Source organism: Microtus oregoni, unplaced genomic scaffold (assembly GCF_018167655.1).
Source record: "Microtus oregoni isolate MIOR12 unplaced genomic scaffold, Mior012 000054F_ref0000373, whole genome shotgun sequence".
In the NCBI taxonomy this organism is placed as follows: Eukaryota; Metazoa; Chordata; class Mammalia; order Rodentia; family Cricetidae; genus Microtus; species Microtus oregoni.
This window is the reverse complement of record NW_024543830.1, coordinates 2,320,537-2,339,238: the sequence shown is the minus strand read 5'-3', so window position 1 is coordinate 2,339,238 and position 18,702 is coordinate 2,320,537. Positions and strand designations below refer to the sequence as shown.

The 18,702-nt window shown below is 47.7% G+C and overlaps 1 protein-coding gene across 4 annotated transcripts in view; it reads left to right on the top strand.

The window, feature by feature from the left end:
- LOC121437871 (exopolyphosphatase PRUNE1-like) overlaps positions 1 to 18,702 on the top strand; it is a 41,835-nt gene that overhangs the window by 821 nt on the left and 22,312 nt on the right. The window contains exons 1-3 of one of the 4 annotated variants that reach the window (XM_041637976.1): positions 714 to 887; positions 14,930 to 15,022; positions 17,604 to 17,806. In XM_041637976.1, the coding sequence (XP_041493910.1) occupies positions 849 to 887; positions 14,930 to 15,022; positions 17,604 to 17,806 (335 nt within the window). In that variant the 5' untranslated portion in view covers positions 714 to 848. Of the gene's footprint in view, positions 1 to 713; positions 888 to 944; positions 1,048 to 14,929; positions 15,023 to 17,603; positions 17,807 to 18,702 lie in introns of those variants that run through there. The other 3 variants (XM_041637977.1, XM_041637978.1, XM_041637979.1) reach the window with 3 other exon arrangements.

Below are 18,702 nucleotides of genomic sequence, written 5' to 3'. Positions count from 1 at the left end.
AGACGACAGGTCCAAAATTATGCTAATGTTTCCCTAGCATGAACAAACACATCACTGGTCACACTAGGTCAGTTTGGTAAAGGGAAGAATTAAAATAAAACACCTAATATGGGAAGCTCTTTTAATAAGATATAGACATATGTTGTAATTTAAAGTCCCGCCCAAGCCAGGTTTGTGAATCCAGCGTTCACCAAAGACTAACTTGGGCTACATAGCAAGACTTTATATTTAAAAAATTTTTTTAGTTTTTCGAGACAGGGTTTCACTATGGTTTTGGAGCCTGTCCTGGAACTAGCTCTTGTAGACCAGGCTGGCCTCGAACTCACAGAGATCCGCCTGCCTCTACCTCCCAAGTGCTGGGATTAAAGGCGTGCGCCACCACCGCCCGGCTTGAGAGATCAATTTACATTAATCTCAAACAGATGCTCGATGTAATATATGGAAAGATACTATACCTAGTCCTATCTGGAAGAGCAAGTTCAGATGCCATAAAGGCGAGTTATTGTGACACATACACAACTTGTATGTCATAGCGCTCAGGTAACTGCTCGCTTGGGGGAAAACTTAGGTGCTTCCGGACTACATTTCCCAGGAGGAACTGCGACATGCTCCTCCTTGACCTCCCATGAGTCTCTGGGCTCAGAACTCAGCCTCCGCCTCTGGGGGCGGGGCAACGCCGGAGTGCCGGATTACGCACTTCCTCCTGGGGTTCGGAGGCCGAACCCTTGTGTGGCGGGTTCGAGTCCCGCCCCCTGACTCTCGGCTCTAGACCCTGAGTCTGGGGCGGGGTGCATTCGGCCGGGTTACCTCTCCAAGCCGAGGGGGGACGGCACACCTCGGGCTTCACCATGGAGGACTACCTGCAGGATTGTCGAGCCTCTCTGCAGGTAACGGGTTCCGATCTATGACCGAAAGGAATGCAGCGTGGGGTCCGGGAAGGACGAAGGTGTGGGATCTGGGGAGCCCGGACGATCCACGGGATCACAGAGGTGGACGCGGGGGAGCTGGGGACCAAACCCGTCGCCCATGGGCTGGAGAGCCGGAGAAGTGAGTCTCCCTTCGGTCCCCTGGGTCGGGTCCCTCAGCTGGACGAGTGAGGTGGCCGCCAGCCTCGCCCGGCGAGGTGTGTCTGTCCCTCTCTCCCCGCCCCTCTCAGTTTCCCTCGGGCGAGCCGAGCTGCTGTCCACCGGCCCCCAGGTGAAGCTCGGGAGTGTGGGGGGTACCTGGGTGCGCGGCTTTATTGCCTCTGAATGGCGGTTTGCCTTCTTTTGCAAGACAGAGGCGTTCCTAGTGTTTTACTTTAAATCTCTGTTTTTAAGCTTCAGGCCCACAACTTACATTCCTTTGCCTCCAGTGTTCTCCTTTAGTCTCGCTTTACACACAGATACGTAAAAATACCCCTCCTTGGTGAGGGATAAACACAAAGTGTGTTTGGAATCCAAACCATAAGCACGGCTCCAGAATGCTTTGTAGCTTATTTTTGGTGCTTCCTGTGCCAGCTGGACTCACCCAGCCGCGCTGACAGGCCACGGCAGCTTTGGATCGCTGTTCCCATTAGAGGCTCCAAGTCACCTGGCCGCCTACTGTGCATTTCTCTGCCCCTGTAGAAACCTAGACAGATGGCCGGCGTCCTTTAAAATAACTTAGCTGGGTGTGGTAGCCACATGCCTCTAGTTCCAGCACTTGGGAGGAGGAGGCTGAAGGTTCACCACTTCAGGCCAGCTTTGGGGGGAAAAAAACCCTCAAAAAATAACCACAAAAATATAGAACAAGGGACTCTATTGCTTTCATAAAGTCAATTTTTTCCACTTGTTCTGTGTTACTGCACGTACTGGCTTTGGGGGAGCCTAGGCAGTTTGGATGCTCACCTTACTAGACCTGGATGGAGGTGGGTGGTCCTTGGACTTCCCACAGGTCAGGGAACCCTGATTGCTCTTCCGGCTGATGGGGGAGGGGGAGGGAAAATGGGAGGCGGTGGCGGGGAGGAGGCAGAAATCTTTAATAAATAAATAAATTAATTAATTAATTAAAAATATATATAGAACAAAATTTAAAATTTCTCTGAGCAATATTTTCTGGCCTTTAACAAACCCTGAAAGTCACCTAATTTGCTGTAGACGCTGGGATAAATGAATATTTTCAATTTGAATTTGGGATGAGTTTCAATTTGATGCTAGCTACACTAAAATTTTCCTTTTGAAAACATTTGACCAGGCTGAATGCCTGCAATCTCAGCCCTTGGTAGGTTGAGGCAAAAGAATTGTTAGCTTATGTGTAGCCTGGGTTACACAGTGAGGTCTGAGGAAACTGGGTTCTATGAACTCACCCCTCATAAACCCCTAGAAAAAAAACAAATAAACAAAAGTCCCATGGCATCTGGGGAAAGTTGTTTTAATTCATAAAGCAATTTGGAATCAGTTCTCACTGGTTACTTTTTGGTGTGTGGGTGTGAGAAAGAGAGAGAGAGAGAGAGAGAGAGAGAGAGAGAGGAGAGAGTGTGAGAGAGAGATCCTCCGTGTGCCATCACACTTGGCCTGAGCTTTCATTTTGTGTTAGTGTTTTTTTTTTTTAATTATTTATTATATATACAATATTCTGTCTGTGTGTGTCTGCAGGCCAGAAGAGGGCACCAGACCTCAATACAGATGGTTGTGAGCCACCATGTCGTTGCCGGGAATTGAACTCAGGACCTTTGGAAGAGCAGGCAGTGCTCTTAACCACTGAGCCATCTCTCCAGCCCCCAGTGTGATTGTTTTTAAAATGGTCTTAAGTAGCCCAGGCTATCCTTGAAGTCCCATTGTAGCCCAGGTTGACCTTGAACTTTTGGTCCCCCTGCTTCTACTTCCCAAGTGTTGGGATTATAGGAGTCTACTATGATGCCCAGCTTGGCTATCTTTTTATTTGCTTAATTTAATTTATGTAAGATCTCACTATGTAACTTGATACTATGTAAACCAGACCAGTCTCAAACTCAGAGATCCACTTGCCTCTGCCTCAGAGTGGTGGGATTAAAGGCGTGCACCACCTTTAAATGACAGACTTGCACATTTAAGTGCATTACCCATGGATTCCAGGACTGGAGATACAGTGATGGTCACCTGATGTGGGTGCTAAGCCCTTTGTAAGACTGGTATGCGTTCCTTAGCACTCAGTCATTTCTTTAACCCTTTAAAAATTGTTGATTTAAGTTTTATTTATTTATGCATTGGTGTGTTGGGGGCCTCAGCCGTGCAGTGGACACATGTGGCAGTCAGAGGAGACTTTGGGTAGTCTTCTCCTTCTGGCAGATGGGTCCCAGGATCAGACAGACTCCGGTGGTTGTGCTTGGTGACTTCTGCTGAGCCACCTTATCCCCTCCCTTCTTCTTTCCTTCCTTCTTTCTCTCTTTCTCTTTCTTTCTTTTTTCTTTCTTTTTTTTTTTTCGAGACAGGGTTTCTCTGTGGCTTTGGAGCCTGTCCTGGAACTCGCTCTGTAGACCAGGCTGGTCTCGAACTCACAGAGATCCGCCTGCCTCTGCCTCCCGAGTGCTGGGATTAAAGGCGTGCGCCACCATCGCCCGGCTCTCTTTCTCTTTCTTTAATTCCTTTCTTTCCATTTGTCCGTCCTTCCTTCCTTTTTTTCCATAAAATAATGGGATTTTCATCATAGCATTTGCACACGTGCGTGCGTGCACACACACACACACTTAGACTTCATTCTCATTTGTTCCCCTTCATTGCTGGCTCTTGTTTTTTGAGACAGAATCTTGCTCAACAGCTGAGACTGCTCTGGGACTCTTGGTCTTTTTGTCTCAGCCTTCCAAGTGCAAGAAGGCATCAGAACCCACATGGTTGTAAGCCACCATGTGGTTGCTGGGAATTGAACTCAGGACCTTTGAAAGAAGAGCCATCTCTCCAGCCCTGAAAGTTTTTTGTTTGTTTGTTTGTTTGTTTGTTTAAAGACTTACTTTTGAAGATTTTGGAAAACATTTACTTACTTTTTAAATTTATTTTATTTATTTATTTTTTGGTTTTTCAAGACAGGGTTTCTCTGTGTAGCTCTGGTTGTCCTAGAAGTCACTCTGTAGACCAGGCTGGCCTTGAGCTCACAGAGATTCACCTGCCTCTGCCTCCCTGAGTGCTGGGATTAAAGGCGTGTGTCATCACTGTCTAGCAAGTTTTCTTTTTAATCACATGTGTGTGTGCGCGTCAGTGTAGGTGCCTTTGGAGATTAGAGATCTCAGATTTCCCCTGGGGCTGAAATTACAGGAGGTTGTGAACAAGCCAATGTGGGTGCTAGAAATGGAACTCGGTCCTTTGCAAAAGCAGTAAACCCTTTTAACTAATGAACCATCCTTTCAGTTCCTAAATGTTTATTTATTTGTGTGTGTGTGTGTGAGCGCGCGTGTGCATAAAGGTTTACTTATTTGTGTGTGTGTGTGCGCACGTGCACATGCATGTATATGTGTCTCAGTGTATGTCTGTGTACATGCATGCATGCATCCAAGGAAGCCAGAAGAGAGTGTTGGATCCCCTGGAACTGGAGCTATGCAGTTGTGAGCCGCCTGACTTGAGTCTTGGGAACAAAATTTCTGTACTCTGGAGAGCAGCAAGCACTGTTAACTGCGGTGTCCCCAAACACTAATGCAGAGTGTTTATGACATCATGCTAAGTGCTGTCCTGTTGGAGATTTTCCAGCATCATGTTCTCTTTCCCACCAGTTAGTGAAAAGCCCTTGGACCTGAAACCTTACCCAAAGCACGAATCTTCTTACCAGCGTTTACCCTTGTTTTGATTAGGGTTTCTAGTGTTGTGAAGAGACACCATGATCATGGCAACTTTTGAAAATGAAAACATTCTATTGTGGTGACTCACAGTTCAGGAGTTCGGTATGGTAGGCCATGGCCGCGTGCAGGCAGACAGGGTGCTGGAGAGTAGCTGAGATGAGCTGCCTACATCTTGCCGGCAACAGGAAGTGGCCTGTGACACTGGGAGTAGCTTGAGCATAAGAGAACTCAAAGTTTGCCTTCACAGTGACACTCTTCCTCCAACAAAGCCACACCTCCTAATAGTGCCACTCCCTCTAGGGGCCATTTTCTTTTTTTTTAAATATTTATTTATTTACTTATTTATTATGTATACAGTATTCCTTCTGCGTGTATGCCTGAAGGCCAGAAGACGGCACTAGACCTCATTTCAGATGGTTGTGAGCCACCATGTGGTTGCTGGGAATTGAACTCAGGACCTTTGGAAGAGAAGGCAATGCTCTTAACCGCTTAGCCATCTCTCCAGCCCCCTCTAGGGGCCATTTTCTTTCAAACCACCACAACTCTCCTTACTCCCCCAACACCTGCCCCAGATCACAGCTCATCTACACTATTAAAAAATTTGGCAGTAGATTTGACTTCTCCAGTCCCACACTATCCCAGTTCTTTTCTGTATTCTTCCTCCAAGGATCTGAATCTAGCTCCTTTGTGAACCTGTGTGCTTCCTCCTGAAGGTGACTGAGCCTTAGAATCCTCTCGGCACACAGCCTCACTAGGTGGGAGTGAGCTGAATGTGAGATCCTAAGAATATTAGCTTTTAGTTGTGACAGTATATGCCTAGGGGTACCAGTAATTTTGATTCTGTTTAATTATAGAAATATTACATAAGAAAAACATCGACACACAAAACAAATATGAAGTGAAAAAGATAAAGGCCTTTTTTTTTCATTCCTGTCCACCCAGTTCCCCCGGAATCTGTTAATGTTTCCTTCTTTAAAAGGAATTTATGCATGTGTGTGTGTATATATATCTATGATTATCTGCCACATGCGCCCTTGGAGTTCAGAAGAGGGTATTATTAAATCCCCTGGAGCCATTGTGAACCACTCCATGTAGATGCTAGGGACTGCTGAGCTATCTCCAGTCTCTGTTAATGTTTCTTGTATAAAGAGATCCTAATCCCAGCCTGGTCTGTGTGCAAGTTCCAGGACATTAAGGGCTACACAGAGAGACTGTGTGTCAGACAAACAAGAGTTTGTTTGGAGGGTCAAGCATAGGAATGCAGCTACACGCACACCCTTGCCAAAGAGCAGTCTGATAGAGAGGGCTGTTCTCTCCGAGGGCCAGTGTGTCTTCAGGAGGGCTGTATGTGGGACGGAGAGGAGGAAGCTGGACCCTGGCCTAGCAGCGTGGGTCAGCAGAAGTAGTCCTGGTGACCAGCGGGATGATGGATGTCTCGGCCAGGTCACCCTCACATCTGCCCGTGTAAAGAGAGACGAGATTCAGACAGACACACCATTGACTTCTGTGGGCGTTGTGAATACTTGGCTCATGCGCAGGCCAGAGACAGCTGATAATGCGGCCAGTTCTCCTGCAATACCATATTTTTAGGATGTGACACCAGAAAACTTTTCTGCAGCCTCTGCCACAATGACAATAGCTTGGTCCACTTTAGAGAAATCTGCGTAGCTGGGCATGGTAGCTAAGACTGAGGTGAAAAGATACCACGTTAAAGAATAGCCTGAATTACAGAGCAAGCTCTGGGCCAGCCTGGGCTGTGTTTAAAAAAAAAATCAGAAAGAAGCTGGGTGTAGTGGTACACACCGTTAATCTCATCCCTTGGGAGGCACGGAAAGGCGGATCTCTGGGAGTCTGAGGCCAGCCGGGTCTACATGGAGAGTTGTAGGACAGCAAAAGCTATATAGTGAGACCTTGTCTTGAAAAACAAAACTAGGAAAGAGGAAGAAAGGCCTGTTTTTGTTTTGTTTAGTTTTGAATGGGCTTCTATTCCTAGGACAGACTCCTCTTGCCCTTCCAGTGGGAAGAACTCTTTCTTTGGGGTGGGGCTCCTTCTCAGGCCTGAGGCTGCAGTCAGGAGTGGCTGCTTGTCCTTTACAGAGTCCTCTCATTTTCTTGGGGTAAGGAGGGTGGGGGCGAGGGTGTTGTCTGGCCTGCCCCTCCCCTTTGTTAATATTGTGTAGAGTAGCTAGCTGTCAGAACATATCTAGCTTCAGGGGTGAAGTGGTCTGTCTTTCTTTCCTTCCTTCCTTCCTTGGTTTGTTTGTTTTTGAAATGAGGTTTCTTTGTATTATCTTAGCTGTCCTAGAACTAGCCTGGACCAGGCTGGCCTGGAATCCACAGAGATGCACCTGCCTCTGCCTCCCTGAGTGCTGGGATTAAAGGCAGGTACCACCACCACCCTTTGGGGAAGAAGGTTTAGCCCTAAAGCCTCCTCCTGCCTGCCTTCCAGGGCAGAAAACAAACAAAGTCCATCAGGATGTGTTGTTTTAACTAATGGGTCTTTTCTTCTTCTTCTTCTTCTTCTTCTTCTTCTTCTTCTTCTTCTTCTTCTTCCTTTTCTTAAGGAAAAAATGTTTTTAGATTAATTTATTTTATTTTATGTGGATGAGTAATCCCTCAGAGGTCGAAGAGGATGCCAGGTCTCCTGGAAGGGATGTTAGGGATGGTTGTGAGTCACTATGTAGGTGCTGGGAACTGAACTTGGGTCCTCTGTAAGAGCAAGTGTGCTCTTAACCACAGTGGATCTCTCTAGCTTTACACTGATTTATTGAGTGTACACACACTCCCATACCACAGTGCACACTTGGCGGTCAGAGGACAGTTTTCAGGGGTTAATGTCCCACCATATGGGTCCTAGTGATTGAGCTCAAGTTGCCAGGCTGGACAGCATACACCTTTACCCAACGAGCCATAATCTACCCCTTTCTTTTTGTCTGAAAGTTTTTTGGCTGGATGTGATGGCTCACACTTTTAGGACCAGCTAGAGGATCTCTCTGAATTCAAGACCAGCCTGGTCTGCAGCATATCGAATTCTAGGACAGTCAGGGCTACACAGAGACCGTGCCAAGACAACAAATTGTGCATGGTGGCACATGTTGCAGTCCCAGCACTTGGGCGGCAGAAGCAGCAGAATATAGAATCACCAGAAGCTCAGTTACCAGCTTGGCCTACGTAGTGAACGCTAGGTCAGCCGGGGATGCAGGGAAAGTGGGTAGGTTTGGTGGCACATGCCTTGGATCCCAGACAGAGGCAAGCGGGCCTCTGTGAGTTCAAGGCCAGCCAGGTCAACATAGCTAGATTCTGTCTTTTAAAAAAAGTGTGTTTCCTGTGGCTCTCGGATTCTGTTTCTTCCGCTGGCAGCTCAGGTTTCACATGCTGCTAAGTTTAGCTGTGTTCTCCTGAACTCTTCCTCCGGTTAGGAAACGGACACTGTTTGGCCCATGTTAGCTGGTGGAGGGGTGGGTTGGAGATGAGAGTTCCATGCTTTTCCTAATTGAAGAGGACAGAGCCGGCTGAGTTGGGGGCAGCCGTGCACCCGGGGGTCTTCATTTTCATGACGAGTGCCCTCTTCGCTCTCGGGGATCTCCCAGTGAGGCCTAAGCTGTGTTATGAATTAAGGCTACACATTCATGCGACGGTGTGGAGCCCCCTCAGTGTCATCTTTGCAGAGCACTGCAGCTGCGGGAAGCTGGGGGGGGGGCGTCACTAAGGAGGGCTTCACAGGGGAGGGGCTTTTTAAAAGGTGCACCAGCTTGAGCAGGGAGGAGGAAGAAGGGGCGCTTCGCTTAAGAGGAGGCTCTTAGTGGATATCTCACTTAATCCATACAGTGGCAGGAATCAACCAGGCACAGCCTGACCCCCGTCTGGTGCTCTGCAGTCTCACTCGTAGTCCAGACTGACCTGGACTCTGTGTGGCTCAGGGTGGCCTCAGGGTTGCTGCAGTCCTGCTCAGTCCACAGAACTGGGGTTAAAGGTGTGCGCCAACATGCCCAGTTTATCCTCGTTAAAAAAAGAAAAAAAAATAGCTGAAGCCAGGTAGTGATGGCACACGCCTTTGGTCGCAGCACTTGGAGGCAGAGGCAGGTGGATCTCTGAGTTCAAAGCCAGCCTGGTCTATAGATCGGGTTCCAGGACAGCTAGTGCTAAACAGAGAAACCCTGTCTTGGAAAAAAAAAAAAAAACAACCTTATTTTTAATTATATGTATATGTGTGTCTGTATGTGTAGGAATGTATATGTAAACAGAGATGCCCCCAGAAGCCAGAAGAAGGCATAGGATCCCTTGGAGCTGGAATTACTAGCCATTTTGAACCACCCAATGTAGTGATTGAGAGTCAAACTTGGGTTCTCTTCAAAAACACTCATAAACCATTTCTCTAGTCCATAAAATAAAAAAAATTAAACATTTCTGTATATATTTTGTGGGGGTGGGTAGCATGTCATAGCATATCTGTAAAGGTCAGAGAGCAGCTTGCAAGACTCCAAACTCTTAGCCAGGCGGTGATGGTGCACGCCTTTAATCCCAGCACTCGGGAGGCAGAGGCAGGCGGATCTCTGTGAGTTCGAGGTCAGCCTGGTCTACAAGAGCGACAGGCTCCAAAGCTATACATAAACCCTGTCTTAAAAAACAAACAAAGCAAAACAAAACAAAAAACTCCAAACTCTTTCCACCGTGGTGTCTCTGGGGTTTGAACTCCGGTTGTTGTGATTGGCAGCCTTTGCCCACTGGCCGTCTTCCAGCCCTGCCCTCATTTTTACATAGGACCCCATATCAAGTAAGAAGCAGGTTTGAACTGAAGTAGTCCGTGATTATCCAAGAGGTGTTCTGTTGCATCCAGAGACAGGATGGAGCGAAGAGGGCCTTGCAGGACACACACACATCGTGGCTTGGTGGGCGCATAGTCGAGGCAGTTCTGGGTCGCGAGGGGTGGAAGGGTCGGGAAAAGGAGCAAAGGCTGCAAATCTTTTGTCACTGCACCTCAGGTCTGGGGGGTTCTGCCTGGCGGAGCATTCCTACTGCCTACTTCTGGCTTTGACTGAGCCCCGGAGCTCGACGGCAGCCATTTCTCCTTCCTCACACAGTGGCTCTGGTCCCTTCCTTCTGCTTTCCTTTACCTTCCTTCCGTGCTGGGCACCTGACTGGCTGTGGTTTGGCCGCCTTGTTCCAGTTCCTAGAGCTCCTTCCTCAGCCTTTCCCCTGACCTCTTACCCTTTCCTCCGGGTGGGGCGTGTGGCCTTTCTGTTTACAACCCCTTCACGCTGCTGTGAGTCAGCCAAGTCAGCCGGCTCTGAGCCACTTAGTGCTAGAGTTTTCCTGTCTCTTTGGTCCACAGCCTTCAGGGTGATTCTCGGTATCTACAGACAGAGGGGCCTTTTCTTGTCTCAGAAGTCAAAGGAGATATTATGTCATATGGCCGGGGTCTTGGGTATAGAGTTACCTTACTGCTTTGGAAAAGAGTCTAGTGTGTGCCATGTCATGGTGGTTTATGTGTAGAATCCCAGCATTAGGGAGGCCTAGACCGGATGACTCAAAACAAAACATTAAAAAAGAAAGTTCGGGCCAGAGCGATGGGTCAGGGTTGCTAATCCCAGCTGTTCTTCCAGAGGCCCCTGCTTGGGTTACCAGCACTCATTTGGTGGCTAACAGTGGTCTGTAGCTGCAGTTCAGAGAGATACTCTTTGGTCTCTGTGGGCCGTGCATACATGTGTTACACAGACAAACATGCAAGCAAAATACCCAAACACAAAAAATAAAAATAAATCTCCAAAAATGATTTTAAAAAAAATTGTGAAAGCCCAGCCCTTCTGAGGTGCTTTTGATATGACTGGGCCCACACTGCACACACAAACGCAGTGCGCAGCCATCCAGTCAGGCTGGTTGGTATATCTGTCATTCACACATTCATCATCTTACACTCCTGCTTTTTGTCTTTGTTTTCCCCTTCAAGACAGGGTCTCACTGTAGCCCAGGCTACAGGTCACTGTGTAGACCAGGTTGGCCTCAGAATCGCCTGCCTCTGCCTCCCTAGTGCTGGGATTAAAGCCCCGCTACTCCCAGCTCTTTTATTTTTACTTTGACAGTGTCTCCTGGAGCCTCAGTTGGCCTTGAACTTGCTTTGTAGCTGAGCTTCTCACCACGCTCTTACCTGGGAGGACAGGCAGGTGCTGCCACTCCGGCTCACAGTGTTGGGTTATTGGACAAGGACTTCTTTCACCAGGGCAAGCACTCTGTTACCTGAGCTGCGTCTCTAGTCCTGATGTGTTTTGTTGCTGTTTGATTGTTCCTTTGGCTCACATAGCACAGGCTGGCCTCAATCTCACAACGCAAGTGAGACTTCTGGCCCCCTGTCCCCATCCCGAGTGGAGTGAGATCGCAGGCGTGCACCACTACTGGTCCCCCCTTTTCTGTGTCCCCCTCCCGCCCCGTTCCCATCCCGAGTGGAGTGAGGTCGCAGGCGTGCACCACTACTGGTCCCCCCTTTTCTGTGTCCCCCCCCCCCCCGCCCCGTTCCCATCCCGAGTGGAGTGAGGTCGCAGGCGTGCACCACTACTGGTCCCCCTTTTCTGTGTCCCCCCCCCCCCCGCCCCGTTCCCATCCCGAGTGGAGTGAGGTCGTAGGCGTGCACCACTACTGGTCCCCCCTTTTCTGTGTCCCCCCCTCCCCCCCCCCCCCCGCCCCGTTCCCATCCCGAGTGGAGTGAGGTCGCAGGCATGCACCACCACACCAGCTCATGGTTTGTTTCCTGAAGCAGGGTTTTGCTATGCAGTGTAGGCAGGCCTCTAACTCCCTGTAATCCAGGCTGGTCTCAGCTTCCTGGGATCACAGGTATAAATAACCACACCTGACAAGGGGTTCATCCAAAAAAGTAATTAATTTATTTTGTGTATGTGTACCATGGCACACATAGTAAGGTCAGAGGACAAGTTCTCCTTCTATCATATGAGACCTGGAGATTGAACTCAGGGTTTTGCACTTGGCCTCAAGGGCCTTCACTTGTTAAGGCATTTCTCTGGCCCAAGGGTTCCGTACCCTTGAAGTAGGCCTACAGAAATGGGCATGCTAGACCCTGAGAGCAAACATCCTACATGTTTGCCCCAAAGGCCTGACAACCCCTGCTTTTTGTTTCTCTTGTGGTACAAATAAGAAATGGGGAAGAGAGTGGATTGCAAAAAGAAGCCTGTATGTGGGCTGGAAATATAGCTTAAGCTCAGTGCTAGAGCGCTCACCTAGCACACTCAACTCCTGAAGTGCCCTGGAATAACCCTCTGGACACTGAGTATGTATTACTCTCATTGGTTAATAAAGAAGCTGATTGGCCTATACTATAGCAAGGGCGGGGTAAAGTTGGGGGGAGCAATCAAATAGGATACTGGGATGAAGAAGGGTGGAGTCGGGAGAGACACCAGCCAGCCTCTGGAGGAAGCAGGATGTGTAGAAAATGAATTAAGCCATGAGTCACGTGACACAGATTAGATAAGAAATATCTAATTTAATTTAAATGTCAGAGGTAGGTGGTAACAAGCCTGAACTCTCGACCGAGCATTTGTAATTAAGGCTCCGTCTTATGAGCGTTGGCTACTCTTGTAGAGGACTTGGGTTTGGCTCTCAGTACCCACCTGGTGGCTCACAACCATCTGTCACATCACTTGCAGAGGTTCCCATGGCCTCCTAAGGTCTCTGCAGGCACCAGGCACATACATGGTTCATACATAGTCAGGCAAAACCCCTATACACACAGCCCAGGGTTCAATTTCCAACAACACATAAACTGGGCACAGTGGTACGTGCCTGTAACCCCAGGGCTAGGAAGGTTGAAGTAGGAAGATCAAAATCAAAATGTTGAGAACTGTTTGGATTATTTAGAAAACCCTATCTCAACAGTAAGATATATATATAGTTCAGTAGCAGGGTGCTGGTCCAGTGTGTGTTTGTTCCCCAGCACCCAAATATCAGGTTATAATAATTCTTTTCTTTATAGACAGGGACTCATAGCCTGGACTGGCTGAAACTTGCTATTTAACTGAGGCTGGACCAAACTCCCGATTTTCCTGCCTCTACCTCCCAAGTGCTGAGAGTATAAGTTTGTGCCATTACACCCAGCTTGATAATGTTTGACGTGTGTGCACGCCTCCTTTGGCTGTTATAGAGACTAAATGATCAGTTAATTGGTGTAAAAGTATTAGAATAATGCATGACACCCTCAAATGTTTAAATAAAAACAAAACCAGCCTGTCTGCTATTGTAGATACTGTCGTCTAAATGTGTTTGACGATTTTGAAAGCTCGGGAGATTAATGGGAACAAGGCTAATGTTATCAGTTCTCTCTCTGTCTGCATTATCAGCACCTGGACTTGTCTCTCTCTTTCTTTCTTTCTTTCTTTCTTTCTTTCTTTTTCTTCTTGAGACAGGGCTTCTCTCTGGCTGTCCTGGAACTAGCTCTATAGACCAGATTGGCCTCAAACTCACAGAGATCCACCTGCCTCTGCCTCCTGAGTGCTGGGATTAAAGGTGTGCACCACCACCTGGCTAGCAGATGGACTTTTCAAAGTTCCATGCCACACGTGGAAGTACATACCTTTAATCCCAGCACTGGGAGAGGATGAGTTCAAGTCCAGCTAGGGCTCCATAGTGAGACCCTGTCTCAAAACAAAACACAGAAGTTCCTGGCTGAGGAGATGGCTGTCTAGTTAGCATTACTATTGCTGTGATGAAACACCAGGACCAGCCGGGCGGTTCTAGGCCAGCCTGGTCTACAAGAGCTAGTTCCAGGACAGGCTCCAAAGCCACAGAGAAACCTGTCTCGAGAAACCAAAAGAAAAAAAAGAAAAAAAGAAGCACCATGACCAAAGCAACTTGGGGAGGAGAGGGTTCATTTGGCTCATGCTTGCACATCACTGTTCCTCATTGAAAGAAGTCAGGGCAGGATCCTGGCGTCAGAGCTCACACAGAGGCCATGGAGTGGTGTCACTTACTGGTTAGCTCCTCATGGCTTGCTTAGTCTGCTTTTTTATAGAACCCAGGACTACCAACCCAGAGATGGCACCACCCACAATGGGCTGGGCCCTCCTATATCAATAGCCAACCAAGTTAGTTGAGGCTCCCTTCTCTTCAATGACTGTAGTTTGTGTCAAATTGACATAAAACGCGCCAGTACAGTGGCTGAATGAATAAAGTATGTATCGTGAGAGTGTGAGGGCAGAAGTTCAGATCCCAGAACACATGTAAAGTCCAATGCCACAATCTGTTGTCTTAGTGCACTTACAGCAAAGCCAGATGGACAGGAGAACCCCTGGAAATGTGTGGACCTGCAGTAGTGAGCAAGAGACCCTCCCTCAAAAGAGGAGGAAGGAGAGGGCCAACATCTGAGGTTGCCCTCTGACCTCTGCATGGCACAGTGTCTTGCTCAGACATACACACTTACGGGCACACCCAAATTCATTTAAATAAATAGGTGTTCAAGCCAGGCACCAAAACAAAAGTCCAGAGCAGGTCCAGCAGCAGCAGCCCCTTTACTTCTGTAGTCAGCGTACGGAGTGATGAGGGAGGCAGCTCAGCGGCTGAAGGTGCTTGCTTCCAGCCTGTAAGTTCCTTTCCCTGGACCACGTGGTGTGGCATTTGGAGAACAACTTTCCAGTGCTGGTTTTCTCCTCCCACCGTGTGGATTCCCAGAGCCCAAGTCAGGTCACCAAGCAAACACCTTCTCCACCGAACCTCTTGCTGACTCTAGATTTTATTTTCACCTTCATATCCAGAGCCTCTTTGCTTATTTCTTTAGCGTAGAAACGTAAAAGTTATTATTTTATTTTGAAAATAGGGGCAATGAGTGGCAAACCAGCCCTGATATCCTTGAAGGCATAACTGTCCATTACCAGAACATTCTGTCTCTGACTACAGTGAGAGCCCAAAGATGCGTAAGCAAACAGGTAATTGTTAAGTGTTCTGAGAGTTAATGCGCAGGGACAAGGTTGGCGGAGAGGAATAAGTGTCTTTCTGCCAACTGGATGTGTATAACTGCATAAAGACTAGCCAAGCCACGAGGGCCCTCTCTGCTGATCCCATGGCAGTACCGTGTCCTTAAGGGGTGAGAAGATGTCCGTGAGGCCCCACATGAGTGGGAGGTAACGGGAAAACACACAGTTTTATGAATTCCTCTTTCCCCTCCAGGAGTCCAGGCCTCTACATGTTGTGCTGGGCAATGAAGCCTGTGACTTAGACTCCATGGTATCTGCTCTCGCCCTGGCCTTTTACCTAACAAAGGTGAGTACTGAGAAACAGTCCCTTAGAGTGAAAAGATCTGGGTTCAAGACCCAGCTCTATCATTTATTACTATTTAGCGTTAGTGCTGGGCAGTGGTGGTGCACACCTTTAATCCCAATGTGCAGGCAGAGGTAGGTGGATCTCTGTGAGTTCAAGTCCAGCCCAGTCTACAGAGTGAGTTACAAGACAGCCAGGGCTGTTACACAGAGAAACCTGTCTCAAAAAACAAACAACAACAACAACAAAAATTTAGCATTGGCTAAACTGAAGTTAAGCCTCAGCTAGGTGTGATGGCACATATCTGCAAGGCCTTAGAAGTGGGAGACAAGAGGATAAGGACTAGACTATTTCATTTAAAAAAAAGAAAAAGAAAAAGGGCTGGAGACATGGCTGGGAGGAGCAGAGCTCAGTTCTCCAGCACCTATATGGTCCCAACCATTTATAACTCCAGTTCCAGGGGATCCAGTGCCCTCTTCTGACCTTCACAGGCACCAAGCACACATGTGATACGCATACAGCACCCAGGTCAGATACCCAAACATAAAATAAATCCATAAAAAAGAAAATAAACTTGGAGAGAGGTTGGGGTAGCTCAGTCAGCAACGGTCTTGCTATCTTGCTGTGCAAGCGTGGAGAACCTAGTTGGATCCCCAGAACCCACAGGAAAAGGTCAGGCTTGGCGGCACTCCCTGCTCATCCCAGCAGTAGGGCGCAGGCAGGCAAATCCCTGGGGCTCAGTGGCCACCGCTTAGCCTACCTGTTGAGTTTTGGACAAGTGAGAGAATTGTCACCCTGTCTGGTGGCAATTCTGGTGCCTTAGGAATGACACCTGAGAGTCCCCTGACCTCTATGCATGCTTAGGCAGGTACACCTGCACCTGTGCACAGCACAAGATGAATCAAGATCCTTGTCGAGTTCTGTATTAGTGTCTGAATGTATAAATCTGTTCTGAGAAATGTCTTTCTGTTGCTGTGAAGAGGCACTATGACTCCGGGAACTCTTATAAAAGACAGCATTTAATTGGAGCTGGCTTACAGTTTCAGAGGTTTAGTCCATTGTCACCATGGCAGGCAGCATGCAGACAGACACGGTGCTGGAGAGGAGCTGAGTTCTATATCCACATCCACAGGCAGCAAGAAGAGAGAGAGCCACTGGGCCTGCCTTGGGCCCTGAACCCTCAAAGCCCACCCCCAGTGACACACTTCCTCCTGTAAGGCCACACCTCCTAATCCCTCCCAAGTTGTAGCACTTCCTTGATGACTAAGCATTCAAGCACGTGAGCAAATGAGTGATTCTCATTCAAACCACACCAAGGGGTTTGCAAAACCATAAAATTATATTTAGCTTATTACTGAGTTCCTTATGGATCCCAATGATCTAGTAGTTGTCTTCTCAGATTAGCTTGCTTGCTTTTTTTTTTTTTTCTTGAGACAGGCTTTTATTTATTCTACATTGACCTTGAACTCACAAGGCACGTGAATTTGTTTTGTTTTTTCTGAGATGAGGTTTTTGTGTTACAGCCTGGCTGCCCCAACTTGCTTTATAGACCAGGCTGGCCTTGAAATCAGAGATCCACCTGCCTCTGCCAACAGAGCACTAGGATTTAAGGCATTCACTACCGCCTCCCAGCTAACATGGAATTTTTAATTCTGCCTCTACCTCCTGTGTGCTGGGATTACAGGCATAGGCCATACTGTTGGGAATTCCTAGGCCTCTTGCACACCAGGTAAGTACTATACCAACTGAGCTACATACCTGCCGGTTCAGGTCAATTAAAAACCATTATTTTATGTGTATGGATGTTTTGCCTGCGTGTATGTCTATACACTATGTGTATGCCAGGTGCCCTCAGAATCCATAAGAGGGCATCAGATCCCCTGGAACCAGAGGTATAGATGGTTGTGAGCTGCCATGTGGGTGCTGGGAATGGAATCTGGTCCTTTGGGAGACCAGCCAATGCTCTTAACCTCTGAGCCATCTCTCCAGCCCCTCAGGTTAACTCTTAATGGAGGGCTGATAATCTCTTCCCTGTACCATGAAGTCTGTATGCAGGTCTTTCCCATAAGTCAACTTGTTGATTTCCGTGCTATTGCTGAGGAGGAGGACAAGAACCATCCTCTCAGAACAGTAGGGTACAGCTCAGTCATAGAATGTGTGCTCCCAATGTTAAGCTCTGGGTTTGATTCTCCAGTTTAAAAAAAAAAGTCGTCCTTTTATTTTTATAGATTTGGTAATTGGTTCAAAGGCGGCAATTGCTGGGCGGCAGTAGTTCACGCCTTTAATCCCAGCTCTAGAAGGCAGAGGCAGGCGGATCTCTGTGAGTTCGAGGCCAGCCTGGTCTACAGAGCGAGTTCCAGGAGGACAGCCAGGGCTACACAGAGAAACCCTGTCTCAAATAAAATTTTTTAAACATTTATTTATTTAATAAGTGTGTGGTGGTAAGTTACCCCAGGTCATGTATGCTTTGGACTGTTTTTTACATATGTGTGTTAGTGAGTAAACCCAAAGCCCAATCTTGCTACTTAACTCTTCCTTGCTGTTTCCAAAACCTTCTGATGTCTTCTTTTCAATTCCTTACTAGACCGCGGGGGCAGGAGAGATCTTTATACCGGTGTTAAACATAAACCGTGCTGAGCTTCCTCTACGCGGGGACAATGTCTTCTTCCTCCAGAAGGTTCAGATTCCAGAGTCTGTGCTGGTTTTCAGGGATGAGATCGACCTCCACGCACTGCACCAGGCTGGCCAGCTCACCCTCATCCTTGTTGACCATCATGTCTTACCCAAGTAAGTGGGCGGAGTGGTGGGGGACTGAGCCAAATTAGTGGGCGGAGTGGCGAAGGCGGAGCCAAGTAAGTGGGCGGAGTGGCGGGGATGATCCAAGTTTAGTGGGCGGGGTGGGGGGGGGGATGGAGTCAAGTCAGAGGACGGGGTGGGGGGGGATGGAGTCAAGTAAGTGGGTGCTCATCCTGCATTTTAGATTCGTGGCTGACACAGAAGGAAGGGGGTTTGCCTTCTGGAGTCTCAGAGGCTAATTTTTGTTGTTTTTGTGATTTTTGTTTGTTTGTTTTGTGCAACATTGACTGGCCTGGAAATCATTGTGTATTCCAGTCTGGCCTCAAACTCAGAAATCCACCTGCCTCAGAAGCTAACTATAATTAATGGGTCATATCCAGTATGAACAACCTATTAAAATAATGTCATTTCTCTAGTTATATAATGTTTATGATAGAAAGAAATAAAAATACCTAATGAGTTCAATCATTGAAAATACCTTAGATCTGCCTTTAATGTCCGAACCTTTTGCTGTTTTGAAACACAGGAATACTATGTTCTAGTAGACTCTAGAAATATCAGTCAGTCTGTTCAACAAATGTGTACATCTATAATAATTCCACTTCTAACTTAGGACTACAAAGCAACATAAGTATGAAATTTGCTATTCTTCAAAATGCATGGTTTTCCCTTGAGCACACTGTGGTTATAGCAAGAAGTGGTGGGTCCCTGAGGGCATCCGTGAGTTTATTCAGTGAAACCTTTTTCTGAAGTGGTGAAGGTGGCCAATCTCATGAATCTTTCCATCAGGAAGAGACAGTAAGCAAGCAGATCATCACCGTGGATGCTGGAGGGAAGTGGTAACTGTCACACTGAGGATGCTGGGACTTGATGGACTAGACATGGAC